The sequence below is a fragment of the Capra hircus genome, chromosome 2 (assembly GCF_001704415.2).
Source record: "Capra hircus breed San Clemente chromosome 2, ASM170441v1, whole genome shotgun sequence".
Taxonomy (NCBI): Eukaryota; Metazoa; Chordata; class Mammalia; order Artiodactyla; family Bovidae; genus Capra; species Capra hircus.
The window spans coordinates 68,973,336-68,998,551 of NC_030809.1; the positions used below are offsets into that span (position 1 = coordinate 68,973,336).

General features: G+C 34.8%; 1 protein-coding gene across 2 annotated transcripts in view; it reads right to left on the reverse strand.

Annotated features, from left to right (window-relative positions):
• DPP10 (dipeptidyl peptidase like 10) overlaps nucleotides 1-25,216 on the reverse strand; it is a 771,622-nt gene that overhangs the window by 531,099 nt on the left and 215,307 nt on the right. For both annotated transcript variants that reach the window (XM_005676208.3, XM_005676210.2), the window contains exon 3: nucleotides 11,549-11,644. In XM_005676208.3, the coding sequence (XP_005676265.1) occupies nucleotides 11,549-11,644 (96 nt within the window). The remainder of the gene's footprint in view (nucleotides 1-11,548; nucleotides 11,645-25,216) is intronic.

Genomic DNA, 25,216 nt, shown 5'->3' on the forward strand with positions numbered 1-25,216 from the left:
TTGGTGATGGACAGGGAGGCCTGGCGTGCTGCAATTCATGGGGTCACAAAGAGTCGGACACAACTGAGCAACTGAACTGAACTGAACTGAACTGAAACAGTATTAAAAATTAGTTTAAAGAAAACACAAAAATAGTTCACTGAAGACGTTTTCTCTATAGTGATGTATTCTGCCCAACATTGAACATGGAAAACCTGGATTCTGGCCAGACTTAAGTGCTGATTTTGAATTGGAGAGAAGTGAAGAAAAAAACACAGTGTCTCAACTTATGCATAACACAAAAGTAATGCCCACTCTGCCTCCAAACAGTTTTTCATGGAAACACAAATATGTAAGGCATATTGAAACATCTCAGAAAAGTGGAAGAGTAAATGTAAGCAGGAATGTGTCATAGACATAGCAGGTGAAATTCTTATCCTAGTTCCGAGGAAAATGATATAGCTGGTAATGATCCGAGTAACTTCAAATTCTTCTATTTTAAAATCACAATCTAATAATATGATTCTGCTAAAGTAGACCAAAGTATAACAGGTATAGTAAAATGATAGTATTGATATTCGAAGTATACACCAATCTGAGTTGATTGCCTTTTTTCACCATTAATTTTAAAACCACACAGGCATACGACACTACAGATAGTCTTACACACTATGCCAATCCCTATGACCCTGTCATAATACTTCCTTGTTGTTCCGGGGACATCCTCTTTCTTCTCTTGGGCTCATCTGACTTCTACACTAAGGCTGAACTTCACCTTTTCCATAAAGATGACTCTAGTTATTATTAAGTCAAATTGATCTCTTACAGTTCTTTTCCCGCCACCCCCCGCCCCCCGCCCTTCAGTAATGACCCAGGAGTTTATCATCAAATTGTTGTCTGAGTATTTCAGGTATGTTATCTTCATCTAGTTTCTGAGTTCCCTGGGTACCATAATTATATTTTATTTCTTTTAAACATGTCAGTGGTTCATGTATATATTAGCCATAACTACTATCACATATAAGAGTAAACTGTTATCAGTAAAGGAGAAGCAAAGAGAATAAGAGTTCCAAAACCAAAATGTGCTGGAGTGTGTCCTGTTTCATATTAGGGACAGAAGTGTTGAAAATGGAGATATGGTTTGGATTCTGGGGAAAAGAATGTTAACCAAACCTCATAGTCTAAACGGATGAACATTTCTGGCAGCTCTCCAATTATCTCTACTCTCTACTCCAATCACAGCTTTTTGATTACTAATTTTACTTCTTCACATTCTATATATCAGAAAAGATGAAACAATAGGGAATGCATTCATAATTTCCCTGAGCAAAAAAACTGTTTATTCATTTTTACATCCTGTATCCAGAAGAATTTTTGTCTATCCTCAGTAAATATATCTTGAATAAATAAAAGGATAGATGGATAAATGAGGGAAAAATAGATGTCAATGTCAAAGTGTTTATTCATCTACATTTGTGTTGACAAACCCAGTTCCTGGGCCAAAAAGCCAAGACGAACCATGAGTATGTGGAATGCACTGTAAGTACACAATCTGTTTTATTGCAAACCTTCTAAATGTCAACAGGTTCCACCTGCAATATACAGAACTGTGCAGGGCATGTAGTTTTGGAATTCAATAATGCTTGATGAATATAAGCATAACTGTTTCTTACCACTCACACAGACATTTTTGTTCCCTTTAAAAAATCAAAATATAATTTTCTACTATAAAAAGTAGAAGAGAAAAAAATGGCAACCCACTCCAGTACTCTTGCCTGGAAAATGCCATGGACGGAGGAGCCTAATAGTCTACTGTCCATGGGGTCACAAAGAGTCGGACACCGCAGAGCGACTTCACTTTCACTTTCACTATAAAAATTAGGTTGTAACATGAAAGTTTAGTTCTCAAAATCTAAAGTTCACTTTATATTTTCAACTCCCTTTAAATACTCTTAAGTAATCCATGTGTTATTAAAACATAGAAATTTTATTTTCCTAATATTTCCCCCCTGAAATATTAACACTGGATTTTATGGGTAAATCATTTAGTATAAATACTATCACTTTAACATAAGCTGGAATCTTTAAAATATTTCCTAAAAACACTAGATTTTAATTTCAAACAAAAGTATGAATACTTGCAGCTGGTATGTAAAATTACCACACTTTGATTTTTATTGTAAATATTTTAATTTTATTTTTGATTTCTAATGTTTTTAATACAGATTAATTTAAATGTTCCTAAAAGCATGTGGAGCATATAAATCCCATAGTAATAAAGAGAACATTTTTGGTAATCTGTATAAAAGTAAATATGCTTTAATGACATATTATCATGTACACTTTAATTTTGGCAGGAAGTGATCTACTCTTGATAGTAAGGTAAGATACTTTGACATCCTTACTTTAAAAAATACCAGGCATGATAAACTAATTAAATTATGTTTCAATAAAAATATAAATTACCCTCAAAAACTCATAGTCACAAATTCAACTCTACTTTTTAAAAATATCAGTTTTGCTGATGGTTATTTAAAAAAAGAGAGCAAAATTAAAAATAAGTTAAAAGAGTTAAAATTTTGACTCAGGTCAGGGCTGGGAGTCATAATGTGGTCAGAAGTGTAACTAGCTCCTTGCACACAAATAAATCCAACATTTTATGCAACACAATAAAATTGAACTGAGGGACAAAAATCCGTGCATGCTAAAACAGTGCCAAAGAAGCAAATAAACAAATCTGATTATTTTGTCTGATTTCCCTATGAGTTCCCTTATTACTGTAAATATTATTGGTACTATTTCAGCAATTTGTTTTATTTTTCATGAAGATTACAACAATGGCTTTTTACTTTATATTAAAAATCTTGAATATAATTCATCAGCATAAGCCTGCTGGAGGTACTAAAGAATTATCAATTACCCAGAGCATCTCTAAAAGCTATCATCAGGATCTCTAGCATTTGAAGACTTATTAGGTTCCAGATTTTTGCTTTTCATAAGTGTGTTCTTATTTTTTTGCATTTACCTTTTATCTTTGTGTTTTACAAACTGTAGCTTGTTTTCATTGTGCTCTTACCTATAGGAAATATTATCCCAAATATAGATAAAGAAACCAAGCTTTGAGAGGCTTTTTAAAATAGCTGAATTTTTTTTCATCTTCTTTTATCTGGTTAATCTCCTTTTAAGGACCTTTTCATATTTTCAATATGTCATACTTTGACACATCATTTTGAAGATAACAGGTTTGAGTATTATGTGGTAGATAAGTTCAGCTGGCTCCAACATTTAGTTCAATAAAATTACAATTATATCCAGAGCCTCACACATGATCACTCATCCCAGGTAGCCATTAAAAAAAAAAAAACCACACTGCTAAGTCTCATATATGGGATGGACATTTGCAGACAACTTCATATAGATTAAAAAAAAAAAAATCTATGCATACCATAAGAAAGAGAACCAGAAAGAAACTTATACTGATTGTGGATCAAATGGGCCCACATTCATATATCAGGAAATGTATCTCACTGTGCTAACTGATCTATTTTGAATCCTAGTTGGATCCCAGCAATGTGCTAATTGCTGGGTTGACTTTTACATCAATGTGATACAAGTCCTATTTCTCGGGGTTTATTGTCTCTTAGAACTGAGCTGCTCTTAGAGTGACATTGCTAGACTGCACCCAGCTGGGATTTGTTGACCACTGGTCCACAATGGGGTAAGTTTAACTGAGGATAAGCATTTAGATGCTTTGGTAGCAATTTGACAGTGCTGCAAGATCCAAATGCATGATAAATGAACTAATTTATTAATACCTGAACAGAAGCTTGGCTTTCTCCCATGAAAAAGTTTCATGGGTCTCCCCATCTCCAGCATGCGTTATGGACTTAACCGTAGTCTTTTCACTATACTCCAGATGTACTTAAAATCCAAAATCTGTTTTTGATGGATAAATGATTTATAAACTACAGAATAAATTTTGGAATTAGCTAGTGGTAAAGAGTTGAAGATAGAGTTTAAAAATACAGTATCACTTGATTCATTTTGTGTAAAACTTTAAAGTGAACATCCCAAAATTGCTAAAATTGCTATAAGATCTCTACTGCCATTGTTATAATCCTTATTTTAGAGACTGATTTCTTCTCGCCAATAATGTTATTAAAAAAAAAAAATAGAGACAGTCTAGATATACATCATCCTCTGAGATTACTGTTGTCAATCTAACTTAGATTAGTTAATAAGAAGGAAGGTAGTTCATTTCCTACATTAAAACCTTTGAATACTGTTGACACACTAGTTCCTGTTCAAAATCTGGCATGTAAAGTGAATAATCACTATTTCTCTCACTATTTGTTTAATTCTGATTTAGAAATTATAAAAAATTACCAATAACAATCCTTTCTATGAGTTGCCTGTATATCCTCTCTCAAAGCAGGATATGAAAAATTTTTTTGGAGCCCATTATTATTGTGGTACTTTTATATTTTTGCAATGTAATTTTTGAATGGTTGATTATAATAAGATAAATTTGGAGACTGTATATGAAATGCCTATTTATCACTTTGTTTTCTAGTAATTCACTTTTTATTGTATTTTTCAAAAACATAGATTCATGCCAAATAAGAAATAAAAACAAATTATTAAATTTTAACATAGTGGTCTTTCATAATAGTTTTAGAGGCACTGTCTTGGAGTAGGTTAAATATGTTATAATCAAGGCAGAAATTTCTATATGAGAGAATCAGCCTCTGGGGTTTACAGGAAAATGATGTCCCTTACTGCTGGCAGGAAAAGGAACTGTCGCTGTCTTTCCACCTGGAAATCAGGTTTCAAGTGGGATAAAAATGTAGGCTGTCTGATTGGGGAAGGGATTCCAGGTAGAGAAAACTGTGTGGATAAAAGTACCAAGTCAAAAGAGCTTTTGAGACCTATGAAAAGTATCAAGTAGTTCAATATCTCTGAAACATAATGTACAGCAGAGGAGTAGGAAAGAGGCCAAGCCTGATTCTGAGAGGCCTGGAATACACTGAGAAGACTTTGAAATTTATTCAACTGGCAAAGGGATCCTTTTGATTTTTTTGAGAAATAAGCTTACAATTTTTAGTTGAGCCTTACAAAGTTATATTTGCCAGGAGACTGCTGGAGGTCTAGAGACCCATGAAACTTCTTATTTATGAAGCAGTTTGTGATTAACATATACACACTTCTATATATAAAACAGGTAATCAACAATGACCTACTATACACAGGGAACTGTACTCTATATTCTGTAATAACCTATATAGGAAAAGAATCTGAAAAAGAACGGATATATATATATATATGCATAACTAAATCTCTTTGCTGTACACTTAAGACAAACACAACTTTACTTGCAAATTCACTTGCAAATAAAAATTCACATGTAAAATAAAAACTGAATTAAAAATTTAAAAATAAAAATAGTTATAAAATCACATAAACGTATACATTCATCAAATTAAATTTTGAAAAAATGAGTAAGCAATAAAGAAAAAATACAGGTCAAAATACATTGTAAACATTCACTGGTATAGAGGAGAGACAGTGTGAACCATATACTATCCACTCTGTTTTAAAGACATCTTTGTGCCAGTACCATACTGTCTTGATGACTGTGGCTTTGTAGTAGAGCCTGAAGTCAGGCAAGTTGATTCCTCCAGTTCCATTCTTCTTTCTCAAGACTGCTTTGGCTATTCGAGGTTTTTTGTGTTTCCATACAAATCTTGAAATTATTTGTTCTAGTTCTGTGAAAAATGTGGCTGGTAGCTTGACAGGGATTGCATTAAATTTGTAAATTGCTTTGGGTAGTATACTCATTTTCACTATATTGATTCTTCCGATCCATGAACATGGTATATTTCTCCATCTATTAGTGTCCTCTTTGATTTCTTTCATCAGTGTTTTATAGTTTTCTATATATAGGTCTTTAGTTTCTTTAGGTAGATATATTCCTAAGTATTTTATTCTTTTCGTTGCAATGGTGAATGGAATTGTTTCCTTAATTTCTTTTTCTACTTTCTCATTATTCGTGTATAGGAATGCAAGGGATTTCTGTGTGTTGATTTTATATCCTGCAACTTTACTATATTCATTGATTAGGTCTAGTAATTTTCTGGTGGAGTCTTTAGGGTTTTCCATGTAGAGGATCATGTCATCTGCAAACAGTGAGAGTTTTACTTCTTCTTTTCCAATTTGGATTCCTTTTATTTCTTTTTCTGCTCTGATTGCTGTGGCCAAAACTTCCAGAACTATGTTGAATAGTAGCGGTGAAAGTGGACACCCTTGTCTTGTTCCTGACTTTAGGGGGAATGCTTTCAATTTTTCACCATTGAGGATAATGTTTGCTGTGGGTTTGTCATATATTGCTTTTATTATGTTGAGGTATGTTCCTTCTATTCCTGCTTTCTGGAGAGTTTTTATCATAAATGGACATATAGATCAATGGAACAAAATAGAAAGCCCAGAGATAAATCCACACACATATGGACACCTTATCTTTGACAAAGGAGGCAAGAATATACAATGGAGTAAAGACAATCTCTTTAACAAGTGGTGCTGGGAAAACTGGTCAACCACTTGTAAAAGAATGAAACTAGATCACTTTCTAACACCGTACACAAAAATAAACTCAAAATGGATTAAAGATCTAAATGTAAGATCAGAAACTATAAAACTCCTAGAGGAGAACATAGGCAAAACACTCTCAGACATAAATCACAGCAGGATCCTCTATGATCCACCTCCCAGAATTCTGGAAATAAAAGCAAAAATAAACAAATGGGATCTAATTAAAATTAAAAGCTTCTGTACAACAAAGGAAAATATAAGCAAGGTGAAAAGACAGCCTTCTGAATGGGAGAAAATAATAGCAAATGAAACAACTGACAAACAACTAATCTCAAAAATATACAAGCAACTTCTGCAGCTCAATTCCAGAAAAATAAACGACCCAATCAAAAAATGGGCCAAAGAACTAAATAGACATTTCTCCAAAGAAGACATACGGATGGCTAACAAACACATGAAAAGATGCTCAACATCACTCATTATCAGAGAAATGCAAATCAAAACCACAATGAGGTACCACTTCACACCAGTCAGAATGGCTGTGATCCAAAAATCTGCAAGCAATAAATGCTGGAGAGGGTGTGGAGAAAAGGGAACCCTCCTACACTGTTGGTGGGAATGCAAACTAGTACAGCCACTATGGAGAACAGTGTGGAGATTCCTTAAAAAATTGCAAATAGATCTACCTTATGACCCAGCAATCCCACTTCTGGGCATACACACCGAGGAAACCAGAATTGAAAGAGACACATGTACCCCAATGTTCATCGCAGCACTGTTTATAATAGCCAGGACATGGAAACAACCTAGATGTCCATCAGCCGATGAATGGATAAGAAAGCTGTGGTACATATACACAATGGAGTATTACTCAGCCGTGAAAAAGAATTCATTTGAATCAGTTCTGATGAGATGGATGAAACTGGAGCCAATTATACAGAGTGAAGTAAGCCAGAAAGAAAAACACCAATACAGCATACTAACACATACATATGGAATTTAGGAAGATGGCAATGACGACCCTGTATGCAAGACAGGAAAAAAGACACAGATGTGTATAACGGACTTTTGGACTCAGAGGGAGAGGGAGAGGGTGGGATGATTTGGGAGAATGGGAATTCCAACATGTATACTGTCATGTAAGAATTGAATCGCCAGTCCATGTCTGACGTAGGGTGCAGCTTGCTTGGGGCAGGTGCATGGGGATGACCCAGAGAGATGTTGTGGGGAGGGAGGTGGGAGGGGGGTTCATGTTTGGGAACGCATGTAAGAATTTAAGATTTTAAAATTAAAAAAAATAAATAAATAAATAAAAAATAAAAAAAAATAAAGACATCTTTGCTCACTTTTTATACCACATTGTTTTTAGTCGCCAAGTCCTATCCTATTCTTTGGGACCCCATGGTCTGCAGCATGCCAAGATTCCCTGTCCCTCACCATCTCCTGGAGTTTGCCCAAGTTCATGTCCATTGCATTGGTGATGCCATCCAACCATCTCATCCTCTGTTGCCCTCTTCTCTTTCTGCCATACACATCAATAAATATGCTTATACATTTTTCTTAGTGACCACATAAGTTACCATTATATAGATACACCTGGGAAATGACATGATTGCAATATTGAACATGAAAGGATTAGTCACACTAACATCTGTAGCCATGAGGCTGTCAAGGAGGTAATTACTGTATGTGTTAAAAACTGGGAATGGTACCTCAGTGAAACAGTGAAAGAAGATAGGTTATATACTTTGAACATATTGATTAAAGCAGGCTCCAACTCTTACCAGCTGTGTTTTGGATACATTTTTTGCTTTAGCCTCAGTTTTCTGGAGTTCACCATTATAACTTACATGCTATCTATGAAATACATCCATAAAGATACAGCGCAAAGCCTAGCATAGAAGCCACTCAATATTAGATTTTTCTTTGATGATGGAATGATCCTCAAATGTATGTGGGAGATGAATAACATTAAAGAAGATAGATGTTCAGGAGTCAAGGTGACATAACTAGGAAGAAGACACTATAAAAATGGAGATTTCAGCTATCGGAGTAGGTATAGGGGAAGGCGGATGTTCTGCTAACCAGGAACATGAGCACCCATCCAAGGCTGCACTGACTGTCACATATATATTAACGGGGAAGGAGCATAATGAATGACATTACTGCACTTCAGCCTACACATATCAGGGTCATCTATAAATAAGCCTTCAGTCTCCTTCACTAGCAATGTATTAAACACTTATATGGTGACCCCTAACAATTAACTAAAGTTTCCAAATGAGCATATGTTATACTCCTTCAATCCACTTATATACTTTGGAATCCTGGTGAAACATTATTAGCAAAAAGAAGCTCACATTTTATATCTAGACATAATCTGTGACAATGAAGCCAGGGTTACACATTGCACTCATAGTTTCCATTGTATTTTCTGGCTTTGTGAGGAATACATAAATAGGCCAAGTATCTAGTGATTGCCAGAAAGGTGATCTGGATTGCATAAGAGGAACAAATGAAGACAAATCTATTCCCCTGCTCGAAACGCAACCCAGCACACACAATCTACTGACAGTGAATCAATTCCTTCAGTAGGATTTATGAAGACGGCATGCCTCTAAGAGCTTAGATTTTGTTTAATCCTGTTTAAAGGGTTGTTTTATGTCAAATTCTTTTATAAGTATTATTGATTTTAGGTTTTACTTAGACTACAATAATAACATTGCAGCTTTATCCAAGGATATAGTCTCAAAATCAGGTTTACCAATGATTGGTAAAGAAATTATGAAAAAGTGATTAAAATGACTTACTCCAAATAATATTATTGTGATATCTTGCAAAGCATTAGAGTAGAATGTGTGCCCTAGATATTGAAATATGGCCTAATTTAGCACGCAGTTTATTGCTTAAACATCCCTCCAGTCCTTTGGTACTTCGATACCGAAGTGCAGGTACACACAGGTGTAAATGACTTTTTAAATAGCCCAATCTAACCTGAGAAGGGAGATGAGACACATGATTTTTCTTGCTTTCCAAAGTAAAAGACTACACAAATTTCTAACAGTTTGATCAAAATCATGGTGAAGAAAATAGAATATTCAGCATTTCAAATTTAATGACTCACATTTTTTTTTTGGTCATCTCCTTCAATAGAAAATACTGGCGAGCAAGTAAAAAGATGACTTGCAAAATTACATTAGCACATCAGGAGAGCAGTTTGTGAGAGAGCCACTTATTAGAACAATACCAGAAAATTATATCCCTTCTTAAAATGTAACAGTACTCATCTGAAATACGTCATACAGTTTAGTAAATCTGAAATTATCATAAAGCAAAGGCAGCAATATGGCAAGTTTATGAAGAATTCAGAATCAAAATACACAAAAATAGATTAATAAAATTGCTATCATGTTTTCTCTATTTGTAATATCATCAGCATGATAATATTTATCTTGCAACCAATTTCAACTGAAACGAGTTTATAGAAAAATAAAACTGAAATTCAATTAAATGCTTTCATTTATTTATACAAAGAAAAAAAAAATCACCTGAAGTGTTTGCTGATCTCCAAAAACTGTATCTGTGATAGGTAAACAAGTATGATTAGGCCCCTGCCCTAGTGAATTAAATTATTTTTATAGTTTTCATAAATTAACACAATTTGCAAACATAAATGTACTTAATTAGGATATTAGAGAAGAAAGGATGGACTGTGAGACAGTACTTATTAGATAAAAAGGCAAAGCTCTATGCTTTGAAATAATCTACTCTAGGCCTTGAAAATAAAGCAAAAATATATACATATTATGTCTAAATAAAGTGAAGGGCAAAGATTAACAGCTATCAAGCCACAGTGATGGGCTTCCCAGTTGTCCTAGTGGTAGAGAATCCACCTGCCAATGCAAGAGACACAGGACATGGGTTTCATCCCTGGGTCATGATGATCCCCCAGAAGAAGAAATGACAACCCACTCCAAGATTCTTGTCTGTGAAATCCCATGGACAGGAGCCTGGAAGGGCTGCCACCCATGGAGTCACAAAAGAGTCCTGCTTAACGTAGAGACTACACAGCACATCAAGAGCCACAGTGGTTAGCATGGATAAGCAAACTGTAAAACTCAAGGAACGGAAACGTGGCTTCCTTCTTTCTTTTCTAAAAGACAGTTTTCAGTTCTTTATTTATTTTTGGCTGTATCATGCTGCATGTGAGATCTTAGTTCCCCAACCAGGGATAGAGCCTCTGCAAACTTCAGTGGAAACGTGGAGTCACTACCACTGGACCACCAGGGAATCCCCCGACTTACTTTTCACCAACACATTTCTTATGACTGGATTACACAGAAATTCCCCCCACAAACTCCCATAAAGACAAACTGAAGTCCCTGGAGCCACTAAGAGATGTGAGTTAATTAATTAATTTAAAACCTAAATGCCTTTTAAAATTTTTTTAAAATAACAAAATAAGGAATAACCTAAATAAAGCTGAGGCAGTTTCTTAGCCAAGCCAGAAAAAGGCAAAATGCAATATGTTCCCATGCTCTTTCTCTCATTTCAGCTTTGTTAGAGTCTCCTTAGTTTGTGGCATTTAAACTTAAAAAAGAAAACCTACAGAGAAAAGAAAATTAACTTGATTGTCAAATTTGAAGCACTTACATATAGGCTCCCCATATCTATACTTCTACACCAATGAGAATTACCTAGAGAAATTCTAGAGATATAATATGCATTTGAAGTCACATAATTAATGCTTATGAGGGAAAAGCAGATACAGAGCAGTCAATCTAATGTTTGGGGGATGATTTTATTGAAGACTTAAGAAAAGGTTTCTATTCATAAGAGCCAAGGTATACATTCCTGATTAAATGGTATATGAAATCATTGAAGAATAATGTCAATTAAAATATTAATACAAATCTCATTATTTAATTTTCACCATACAGAATATGAAATAAACATAATATATAAGAACATACATACATACCATTGATCCACCGAGCTTCTGGATCATGAAGCACAAAGTCTTTCCTGAAGAGGTCTTCTAAAGACAATCTGGTTTCTGATGAATTTGTGAGTTCATCTAAAATAAAATAAATTTTAGGTTAGGCACTTATCTCATGTTACTTTTAAAAACGAATGAATTATAATATTTGGACTATTTTGCTTCAAAAACATGTTAATAAGGTAACAACATAAAATGGCAATGCTAATGTTCTTTGGCTTTAGAAGTTTGTTCCATGACTTTATGTTGTGATATATAATACGAAAACAGTGAATTGTGCCTCAAAGGATACATTTTTCACTGTTTAACCATAATCCAGCCCACTATTTTCCAAAATAACTTCAACATATTCTCTCTAATGATAAATGTACAGTTTTGTTTTAAATGAAGAGGTAAATGTTATAAACAAATATGATAAATAAATCTTCCCAAATTGAAAGGAAGTTCACCAAATAAACAGAATAAATGCCAAAATTCAACAGATAATTACCATCCAACAAATACTGAGTCTAGGAGTCAAATGCAAAAATTGCAAAAGTAATACAATGCCAGAATATGAATGAAAAGTATACATTCATATTAGTCCCTGACACATAAACTAGGTGTACTTCCCTCTTAAATTCCAAAATCTAAGAAACAGAAGAACACAATTTAAGCACCAACATTAAACACAGCAAGCAAGTTTTTAGATGAAAAAGTCTATAAACAAGTTAGGGATATTTTATTTTCTTTGTAAAACAATTGTTTATTTACTGTATAAAACCATCTTTGTGACCTTTCAGCTGTGACCTTAACTCTTATTGAAAATAAAGTATCAGCAATATATGCTAACAACATTAGATATTGTTTTTTAAAGGCTCAGTACTTATTGCAGCAAGGTTTTGCTTCTTCCAGTAGAAAAGCTGGGGCAAATAATCAATAACTTTAAGTGGCAATTTCCTTCAACATGAGTCAAGCATGCAATTAACCTACAAAATAATTGCTCAGAAACAACTGAAAAATAGATAACAAGTAGAACTAGTGAGAATCATGTGATCCAAGCCTAGCACAAAATTATCTACAAAACAAAATGCTCCACTTGACAGTCTCATATGACAAAATTTAAAATTACCTTATTCATTCAACAAATATTAGGGCTCTTAATTTTCAAGGTGTTAAGTGAAGTAATGTAAGGTGCAGGAGACATATCTATTCCATGTCCCAAGGGCTTCACACAAAGCAAGAAAGAATATGATAGATGTCAGAATGAGGATATAGAGTACTGTATAAACAGAAAGAAAGGAAGGAAAATACCTTGCAAAAACAATCAGAAAAGACTTCAGTGAAAAACAAAATGAACAACTATCAACTATTGCTGGTGGGAATGAAAAATGGTACAGATACCATGGAAGACAGTTTGGTGGTTTCTTATAAAACTAAACATATAATCTAACAATTGTGTTCTATGGTATTTACCCAAATGAGTTGAAAACTTACAGCCACACAAAAATCTGCACATGGAGGTTGATGGTAGCTTTATTCATAATTGCTAAAACTTGGAAGCAACCAAGACGTCCTTCAGTAGGTGAACAGATAAACTGTGGTCCAGATGTTGTGATATGCAGTGATAAAAAGAAATGAGCTATCAACCATGAAAATCATGGAAGAATCTTAAATTATTAAGTGAAAGAGGCCAATCTGAAGACTGCATATTGTATGATTCCAACTACTTAACACACTGAAAAATGTAAACACTGAAGACTCTAAAAATATCACAGAAAACTAACCAAACTGATCACATGGATCACATCCTTGTCTAACTCAATGAAACTATGAGCCATAACATGTAGGGCCACCCTACAGACAGACAGGTCGTGGTGGAGAGTTCTGACAAAACATGGTCCACTAGAGAAGGGAATGGCAAAGGCAAACCACTTCAGCATTCTTGTCTTGAGAACACCATAAACAGTATGAAAAGTTATAATGCCAGATACATGTAATTATACATTTGTCCAAATTCATAGAATGTACAAAAGCAAGAGTGAACCCTAAAGTAAAATATGGACTTTGGCTGATAATGATACATCAATATAAGTCCATCAATTGTAGCAAACATATCTTGGGTGGGATAATAACAATGCAGAAGGTTTTACTCAGGTGAAGGTAAAAGGGAAATTTCTATACCTTCTGTTCAATTTTCCCATGAACATAAAATTTCTCTTGAAAATAAAATGTATTCATTTTTATGTTAAAGTTAAATGACCTGGGCCTTTCAGGTTTCATTTCTGGATCTTTCCTTTGTGGAACTTCCCTGTAGCTCATATGATAAAGAATCTGCCTGCAATGCATGAGACCTGGGTTTGATCCCTGGGTCAGGAAAAATCCTCTGGAGAAGGGAATGGCAATCCACTCCAGTATTCTTGCCTGGAGGATACCATGGACAAAGGAGCCTGGCAGGGTACAGTTCGTGGGGTCACAAAGAGTTAGACATGACTAAGTGACTAACACTACTTCCAGGTTTCAGAATACAGAGAAAGGTAATGGCATGGACAAATGAAGGAATGAGAACATTTTAGCGAAAATGATGAGTGCTTTTTGTTTGACAAAGAAAAAGTGCCATGATTCTATAATTAATTTTCTGTCATAGGAGTTTGGGATTTTAATAAAATAAGCTAATTTTATTAGGATTTCATAAAATATATTTATTCAATGAGATATCTCAATAAGACCAATTTTGTTATAGATAAGTTTCACAATGTAAAGTTTCCTGAGATTATATAAAAGCACCATAATTTGTCCAATCCAATCCTTTCAATTTTTACATTATATTTCATCATCTCTATTTGATAGGCATTTATTTTGCTGATCCAAGGAAATTTATACAGCTAAGAGTGGAAGGTAGGATCTAACTTTCAATGGGAGAGTAGATTATTCTAACACAGTTATTAAAAATGATCCTTATCAACTGAATTGAAAAATTAACTATAATTTTGTTCTTAGGTAAATTCCACATATTTTATTTATTGCATCTTTTAGGAAGATATAAAACAAATACACAAAAAACATCTTTAAAGCAATTACACCACACCATATAATTTTTATTTTCAAGTATTAATAGTTTTTCAAATAGTATTTCTCAAACATGCATTCTTTCATATGAGCTTGAATCATATTAAAACCCACCGAAATAGAAATCTCACTAAAATAGCAAAACATATACACAGTGAATTGAAAAACTCTAAACATTTTGTAATATAAAGGTTCTTCTTTCAGAATTACTTAGTTCACTCATATACACTAATTGTTTCATTTTCTACTTTTCATATAGATCCTTTACATTCCTATTGTATTTACTAGTAAGTATATATGTTTTGTGTGGGGTTTCCCTGATAGCTCAGTTGGTAAAGAATCTGCCTGCAATGCAGGAGACCCCGGTTGGATTCCTGGGTCAGGAAGATCTGCTGAAAAGGGATAGGCTACCCACTCCAGTATTCTTGGGTTTCCCTTGTGGCTCAGCTGGTAAAGAATCCATCTGCAATGCAGGAGACATGAGTTCAATTCATGGGTTGGGAAGATCTCCTGGAGAAGGGAAAGCCTACCCACTTCAGTGTTCTGGCCTGGAGAATTCCATGGACTGTACAGTCTATGGGGTCGCAAAGAGTCGGACAGAACTGAGCAACTTTCTCTCACATATATGTTTTGTTACTATGAACACACTATTTCCCATTCTTAATCTAAATAACTTTATATACACACAGAATTAATCATTACATTATTTACCATTTCACATTCACTTAAAAATGCCAATGGAAATGAAATCTTTTTTTTCTACTTATTTAATTATATCACCTGAAAATAAATTTTCCTTTTCATAAAGTTTAAATTTATACATATATGTATGTACATATATTTATATACACATGGGTTTCCTTAGTGGCTCAGATGGTAAAAGAATCTGCCTGCAATGCCAGAGACCTGGGTTCAATCCCTGGGTCGGAAAGGTTCCTTGGAGGAGGGCTTGGCAACCTATTCCAGTGTTACTACCTGGAGAATCCCCATGGACAGAGGAGCCTGGTGAGCTACAGCCCACAGGGTGCAGAGTCAGACATGACTGAGTGACTAAGCACAGCACATACATACACACAGCACATACATATATAGGGGCTTCCCTGGTGGCTCAGATGGTAAAGAACCTGTAATGCAGGAGACCGGGGTTCAATTCTTGTTTCAGGAAGAGCCTTTGGAGAGAATGGCTACCCAGTCTCGTATTCCTACCTGGAGTATCCCGTGGACAGAGGAATCTGGCAAGCTACAGTCCATGGGGGTGTCAAAGAGTTGGACAGAGTGACTAACACTTTCCACTTTCACATACATATACATATGTTTATATATATACACATACACTTATATGAAAAATATATACACACAGGCATATACAAAAGATATACAAAATTTTCAGATGTTACAAATCACATGCAGTTGTAAGAAATACAAAAAGACAGATCCTTTATACCCTTCATCCAGTTTCCATCAATCACATATATCTGCATAATCAATAGCACAAAAAGAAAAGTGATATCCTCCATCAACTTTATTCAGATTTCACCAGTTTTGCATGTATTCCTTTGTGTACATGTGTGTATATGTGGCTGTATTTGTTTCTATGTAGTTGTATCAAATATGATGAGCATCAGTAAAGACAAAGAACAGTTCTGTCACCAGGATCTCCTGTGTTGCCCTTTTGTCACATAGCCTCTCTCTGAAACCTCTGGCAACCACTAATCTACTTTTTCATCTCTATAATTTTGCAATTTCAAGGGTGTTGTGGAAACATGCATTATGTAAAATTTTGAGATTGGCCTTTTTCACTCAGCATAATTGTTTTGAAATCCACTTTAGTCGTTGAGTGTATCAGAACTCCATTTCTTTTTGCTGTTTACTGATATTCCAAGGCATGAACGTACAAGTTTGTTGAACTGTTCATCTGTTGAAGGAAATCTGGGTTATCATTTGTAGTCTGGGTCTACTATCAATAAAGTTGCTATGACCACTATTTATAGGTTTTTATGTGAACATAAATGTTCCTTTCCTTGGGATAAATGCCAAAATAGGCAATTGTTGGGTCATATGGTACATATTTTTTTTTTGTAAGAAAAAAAAATCTAGTTTTTCTGCATTCCTGCAAGGATTTTTTTTTTTAATAAGCTATTCTGACATGCGTATAATGAATGCCATTGTGGTTATAACTTGCATTACTCTGACAGCTAATAAACATCTTTTAATGTGCTTATTTGTGATATTTATATCCTCTTCAGTGAAACGTCTGGTAATGTCATTTGCCCATTTTCTAATCGGATTGTTTTGTTTGTGGGATTGGTTAACTGTTGAGTTTAGAGAGTATTTATATTCTGATACAAATCATTTGTTGATATGTCAACTCAAATTTCCTCAAACTCTCTCGCTTCTTTTCCTCCTCTTAAAAGGGACTTTTGCAGAGGAAAAGATTTTTTGTTTTTTCAGTTTTGATGAAGTCTAGTTTATCATTTTATAAATCACACTTTTGCTGGCAATACTTAGAATGTTTCAAGTAACATTGAAGATTTTATTTTATCCTGAAAGATTCATAGTTTTATATTCTACATATAACTCCCTGAATGATCTTGAGATATATTTTGTCTATCATATGAGGAATAATTAGAGATTCATACTTTATTTTTTTGGCATATTGCATGACAACTAACTGTTCCAGCACCATTGATTAAAAGATGTTTATTTCATTTTAGTGAATCATTTTATTAGCTTCATTGTCAAAGCAATGTTGAATAATAATGATAAAAATAACAATCCTGTTGTTTTCTTCTATTATGGCAGCATCTTTAATATTTCATTATTTAATATATTTTCTAGGTTATCGGAAAGGAATCTCTATCATTCTTAAGTAATTTGTTTTTATTTCTATGACATTTAGAGTTTTTATTTGAAATTATGTTATGATACACTTACAGCCTATTATGTAAAAATATTTTCCTTTAATGTGTTGATAAAAAATTGTTTAAAAGAAATTTCCTTATTCCAACCACCATTATTTCTGTAACAAAATCCAACTGCTCATGGAAAATTATTATTACTTCTATACTGCTAGATTAATGTTAAATATTTATTTAAATGTTTATATTTTTTAATGAATTAAACTAATGATCTTTTTTTTATTTTTACTGTACTGATCATTAAACACTTCAATATTTTATTAAGGATTTTAAACTTCATTTATTTTGGTAATCTGAAATAGTTTAATAATTTTAATAGTAAGGATTTTTTAACTCCAATTGCCTCTGGAACTTATTATAAAATCAATTTATCAAAGTAATTCAAATTATTGTGATGAAATCTAAAATTTAAACAATACTCAAATATAACTTAAGGATTAATTTATTTGTCTTCATTTATTACTGAGTGAGCTCTGTACTTCATTTATTTTCTGTTTTTTCTATTCTTGGCTCATTTCTTTAAATTTTTCCTTAGCTGTGAAGCACTATCACTGAAGTCTCTTGAATTTTTCAGTCCTAGAATAGAGAATTCTTCCTTCAACACATAATGAATAATTAAGCTTCTGTTTTAATAAGCTTGGAGCCTGGCTTTTATCTCCTATCTCCTTTCATCTCCACATCTCATCATAGTCTTTTGGGGTCTCCATCCTTTGTAATCTATCATCTCTCTTCCAGATGCTCCCTCAAGTCTTATTGGATATTAGTAACCTCACCTGAGAAGAAACTTAAGCTCTGCAAAGTTAAAGATTTTGACAAAGGTCACGTGGTCAGTAAGAGGCAGGCCTGAAATTGGGGCCTACATCTCTTTGACTTACTAAGCTACAATGACTCACAAAATAAGTTTTATTTCCTCATTATCATTGTGTGAGTGCCTGCTAAGTTGCTTCAATCTTGTCTGACTCTTTGCGACCCTACTGGACTCTAGCCTGACAGGCTCCTCTGTCCATGGGATTCTACAATCAAGAATACTGGAGTGGGTTACCATGCTCTCTTCCAGGGGATCTTCCCTACCCAGAGATCAAACAAGCATCTCTTATGCCTCTTGCATTGGCAAGTAGGTTCTTTACCACTAGCACCACCTGGGAGGCCCCTTATTCACTTTAATATTGTGTTAATTAAATTTTTTAAATATACAATTTTATGGAGAGAACTTTGAGAATATCCTTACTTCTTTATAGCTAAAAGAACCTTTCTCCTAATTGAAATTCAACTGCTCTGTGTACCTCTCCAGACCTTATTAGCATCCTATTCTGTTCCAGCCTGCTCATGAAAGTGCCCATCTATTTTCGCACATAGAGCAGTGTCAGAGCATTCACAAAAAAGTGGAGCTTTCGTTTGTTTCCTTCAGGAAACTGTCCATAATATATCAGCTTGAAACTCCACATTTACCCTCAGCTCACTGTTGCATGATATTTAGTACTAATATTAGTAGCATCACCTATTACATCTCATCAGCAAACACGTATAACTCAATTGCAACTTGATTACTAAGATAATTTATGTTGGAATCAACTTGAGAAACCTATTTGATACATTTTATTAATGTTCTCCCTATTTTAACTCCACTGTTGCACTCAAACAGAGAAGCCTGGCTTGCATTCATTCCATGGCTTGCACTCATTGCAATCACTCACATTAGACACTGAGAGGGTAGCTTAGAAGGAAATTGGTATTAGACTGTAAATAATTTTAAGAGATGATCCCTCGTGCACAACTCCTTTCTTAGAAATCCTCAGAGGAAGAAATTATGATATCAGTATCTGTTTCCTAATATAAAAAAATATATATTAATTAAATTTAATATTCACTTCATAGACCTTGGGGTTTCCCTCATAGCTCAGTTGGTAAAAGAATCAGCCTGCAATGCAGGAGACCCCAGTTCGATACCTGGGTTGAGAAGATCCCCTGGAGAAGGGAAAGGCTACCCACTCCAGTATTCTTGGGCTTCCCTTGTGGCTCAGCTGGTAAAGAATCTGCCTGCAATGCGGGAGACCTGGGTTTGAGCCTTGGGTTGGGAAGATCCCTTGGAGAAGAGAAAGGCTACCCACTCCAGCATTCCGGCCTGGAGAATTCCATGGACTAATCCATAGGGTTGCAAAGAGTCAGACACGACTGAGCAACTTTCGCTTCTCTTCATAGACCTAATCCTCCATTAGTAAGGTAGTGGGTAACATATCTTATCTCTAGTTATTCTGTAACTAAATACACTTCTGCCATGTGTGTGTATATATATATATGAGTGTGGGTGCATATTAAAAGTCTTAAAATCTAATATATGTTGATAGTTGCAATTAAAATGTTAAATATTTGCTGACCAAATATTAATAGAATCCTATGATTATGATTATAATTATGAATAGGAGCACAAAGATCCAAAGAGATGCACAATATAACAATGGTCACAAGTATTTAACGAACTGGAAACAGTAATTACTTGTTAAATTGTTACAAGATATAGAATCTTAACTAAAACATTAATCTTTGGCAACAGAATAGGAAACAGAATTGACATTAAATAATTCACTCCATGTTCTTTTCTTTGTACCAGTCTGTCATTTATGATCATAGACTTCTATTGGCATTTCTGTGCTTTCTTCCAAAAATCCAATCTTGTTTTTAAATGGCTTTTTGAAATAAGTTAACTGTATAATCTTAGAAGAGAAAAGAAAGTTCTTCAGTACTAAGCTGAAGAAAAACTAATTTGTGACTTTTAGTACGTGTTTTCTCTACTGAAATTGTGTTAATTTTAATAGGTTTTCCCTTGATATTAGCGGTTCAGAAATATTTCTTTTAATGTAAATCTTAAATTTGAAATAACATCATATTAAAACAGTAATAAAAAGAAAAGTCTAATCAGGTACTTTTTCAGAATTCCTCTTTCTGCTTATGGCATTCTCTATTTTCTCTGGATGTCCAGTACACCACCACTTTTATTTCCCAATTCTACCTTTAAATCTCTTTTTATTCTTAAAGCTTATTATCATATTCCATCTTTAACATCACTAGAGCATCTTCTAGTGCATTTCCATTTTAAACATTATTGATTGTTTAAAGTTCATGGAAAAGGTAACACTCCCTTCCTTATATAACTAGTTGAAAATACTGAATGCAAATGATAGCAGTCACACCAAATTCCATATGTTCTCAAAATATTTGCTAATTGTGAATATCCTAGTCAGCCTTAAAAGTTTTATTTTACTATTTAACAACTAAAGCACTAATTCCCCTTTGATATTGCATCATTTTCCTATTCTGTTCTTTCACTAGGATGCTTAACTGTGACTCAGAATACTAAATATTGTCAAAACATATGTTATTTGAGATCCTGAAATATATATTTCAAATTCTTTTTAATATTTACTAATTTATTGCCAAGAAAATGAACAAAGGATTACCATTTCTAGTTCAGTTCAGTCACTCAGTCGTGTCCGACTCTTTGCGACCCCATGAATAGCAGCACCCCAGGCCTCCCAGTTCATCATCAACTCCCAGAGTTCACTCAAACTCAAGTCCATTGAGTCGATGATGCCATCCAGCCATCTCATCCTCTGTTGTCCCCTTCTCCTCCTGCCCCCAATACCTCCCAGCATCAGAGTCTTTTCCAATGAGTCAGCTCTTCACATTAGGTGACCAAAGTATTGGAGTTTCAGCTTTAGCATCATTCCTTCCAAAGAACACCCAGGACCGATCTCCTATAGAATGGACTGGTTGTATCTCCTTACAGTCCAAGGGACTCTCAAGAGTCTTCTCCAACACCACAGTTCAAAAGCATCAATTTTTTGGCACTCAGCTTTCTTTATTGTCCAACTCTCACATTCATACATGACCACTGGAAAAACCATAGCCTTGACTAGATGGACCTTTGTTGGCAAAGTAATGTCTCTGCTTCTGAATATGCTATCTAGGTTGGTCATAACTTTCCTTCCAAGGTGTAAGAATCTTTTAATTTCATGGCTGCAATCACCATCTGCAGTGACTTTGGAGCTGCAAAAAATAAAGTCTGACACTGTTTCCACTGTTTCCCAATCTATTTCCCATGAAGTGATGGGACCGGATGCCATGATCTTCATTTTCTGAATGTTGAGCTTTAAGCCAACTTTTTCACTCTCCTCTTTCACTTTTATCAAGAGGCTCTTTAGTTCCTCTTCGCTTTCTGCCATAAGGGTGGTGTCATCTGCATATCTGAGGTTATTGATATTTCTCCTGGCAATCCTGATTCTAGCTTGTGCTTCCTCCAGCCCAGCATTTCTCATGATGTACTCTGCATATAAGTTAAAGAAGCAGGGTGACATTATACAGCCTTGACATAGTCCTTTTCCTATTTGGAACAAGTCTGTTGTTTCATGTCCAGTTCTAACTGTTGCTTCCTGACCTGCATACAGATTTCTCAAGAGGCATGTCAGGTGGTCTGGTATTCCCATCTCTTTTAGAATTTTCCACAGTTTATTATGATCCACACAATCAAAGGCTTTGGCATAGTCAATAAGGCAGAAATAGATGTTTTTCTGGAATTCTCTTGCTTTTTCAATGATCCAGCGGCCGTTGGCAATTTGATCTCTGGTTCCTCTGCCTTTTCTAAAACCAGCTTGAACATCAGGAAGTTCATGATTCATGTATTGCTGAAGCCTGGCTTTTAGAATTTTGAGCATTACTTTACTAGCATGTGAGATGAGTGCAATTGTGCGGTAGTTTGAACATTCTTTGGCATTGCCTTTCTTTGGGATTGGAATGAAAACTGACCTTTTCCAGTCCTGTGGCCCCTGCTGAGGTTTCCAAATTTGCTGGCATATTGAGTTCAGCACTTTCACAGCATCATCTTTAGCTATATATACCATTTAGAATGTAAATTTGAGGAATAAAAGTATGTACCATTGAAACAGAAGAAATTACAAGATATGTTCCAGTACAAGCTACATCTCCTTTGTTTTTTTATTACTAAATGAAGAGGTATATGGAAATCATTAGGCAAGGTAATCAGCTCATTTAATGTTAGCCACTGTCATTATTATTATTAAAATGTTAAAAGGTATATGTCAGTACAAAGCAAATTTGAATTTTGAGATTTCAAAGTCACAAAAAGAAAATGTTTCTCCTCCCTCTTGAGTTTTTGTCTCTTTCATAGTTTCCTTTAGCCCAAATATTACCAATATGTTTTTCTAAGTACCTACCAAAAGTACAGTATTGAGTTGTACCTTTTAGGTGAAAAATTTAGTGAAATGTAAAATTCACTTAAAAGTCTCTTTTTTTAAAAAATTTATTTGAATGAGTCAGGTCTTAGTTGCATCATGTGGGATCTTTGTGAATCATGTGGGTACCTTCCTTGTGGTTTAGTAACTGCAGAGCATGGACATAGTTGCTCTGCAGCAAATGGGATCTTAGTTCCCAGACCAGGGATTGAACCAATGTTCCCTACATTACAAGGCAGATTCTTAACCACTGAACCACCAGTGAAGTCCCAGGCGTCTCGTTTTGCAAAAGAATATTTGGTTATTTTGAATCTGGACGGTCAAAATTATGGATCACAAATAAATTGTATTATCAGTCATGTCAATGAAGGAAACTTGAAGCAGCTTGTCACTTAGTATTCTGGACACCTATTCATCCATTTGAACAAAAGAACAAAGGGAATTAGTGCAGTGCAAGCCATCTGTTTTATAGTCCCAGATAATTACCTTTGTTCCTCTTGGTATGCCAAGAGTTTCCTTTATCTCTTTCTTTTGCCTTTTCCTACTCTAATATTGTGTTGTGGCACTAGCAAAGTTTCTTGAATAAAGAGGCCAGTCAATACATTATCCTCATCAATTCTATCATCTAGAACCACTTTTAACTCAGATGAACCCTGTATCTTATAAAGTCTAATTATATATCCTCTTCAAATAGAATTTACTTCCTAAATCAGACTATCTTTCAATGAATTGTCTTTCCTTCTTAAGTATCACATATTTCCAGCATGTAGCTTTCATGTAAAAAAGCCATGTTTTAATTATAAAAAGTCATTTAAAAATTCAACTATGTGGAAAGTTATAAATTGTAACTAACGCTGGGTCTATACTGAATAGAATGAAGAGGACAGCTGGCAAGGAAGGTATTAAATATTTACTTAGCTGTCACTCCCAATTCTGCCCCTTTTCACCACCCATGGGGAGAAGTTACAGGAAATTTATGTTGAATACAAAATATCAAAAAATGGATTACAAGATATTCGCCTCCTATGATCAATTCATCTTCTCAAAGTCTCCCAATACACAGTTTTGAACTTATGCTCCCACTTTCTATACTCAAATAGGGACAAGAATTAATGCTGAAATAACAGTAATCAGAGCTAAGTGGTTATATTCTAATCCTAGTTAAACCCTTAGTATATGTGCCCTTGGCTAGATCACTCCATCTATTCAGGCAGAAGTTTCTTCATTTGGAAAGAGAAAGAGTTGGACTAAATTACACTATGGATAGTTGTGTTCTAGAGACTCTAACAAACTCTTTTAGGGCAGAGAAAGGACAAGGTTGGATGAGGATTACATGGTTAAAACTCAACTAGAATATCTGTGCTATCAACATATTTGGTTTCTTCATATAGTTTTATTGAACATACCAAACGCACAAGTGGGTGTGCACACACATGCACACACACACATGCACTCACACATACATACACACTGTGGCAAAGACAGTAGCTTGCGTCTCTAAGATGCCCTGCTGCTGCTGCTGCTGCTGCTAAGTCGCTACAGTCGTGGCTGACTCTGTGCGACCCCATAGACGGCAGCCCACCAGGCTCCCCTGTCCCTGGGATTCTCCAGGCAAGAACACTGGAGTGGGTTGCCATTTCCTTCTCCAATGCATGAAAGTGAAAAGTGAAAAGTGAAAGTGAAGTCGCTCAGTCATGTCCGACTCCTAGCAACCCTATGGACTGCAGCCTACCAGCCTCCTCCATCCATGGGATTTTCCAGGCAGGAGTACTGGAGTGGGGTGCCACTGCCTTCTCCCTAAGATGTCCTATGTTCTGTTATATTTTGTACTAATTCTCCTTATTTTCAGCAGAGACTCTAAGTGTTCATCAAATAAGGTGTGGCTTTTAGGTTCTGAAGGATTTATTAAATTCCACCTCAAACTTATCATCTCTTGAATAAATAAATCAAGAACTTTAGGATTTACTCATAGGTTTAATTAGTCAAATTAGTCAATTATGGAAAGTGCTAATCATTCTCCAACCTCTTTTTGAGACTTTTCCCAAATTAAATCTCCTGAATTTGAATAGGAAACCTAAATATGAAAAATGTACTTGCATAAAGGCCTTTCACATAGTGAGAAATAAAGGCAAATTACAGACTGATACATATATACACATAACACACACCTCACACATACTTATACACAAACATGTATGTACACACACACATTAGAATGAAGTCTTCTTTTTACCCTAGAGTGATATGGCACTACTTTGGGCCTTTGAGCTCTTATATAACCAAATTTAAGTTGCTTCTTCAAGAATACTTTGTTCAGTGGTATCACCATCAGCAAATTTTTGTTCCAGATCTACATGGCTCTACAGGAGAAGTTAGCAGTACTTAATCCATGGACAACTAGTGGACAGCAGTCCCAAAAGTCAAAACTACATTCATAA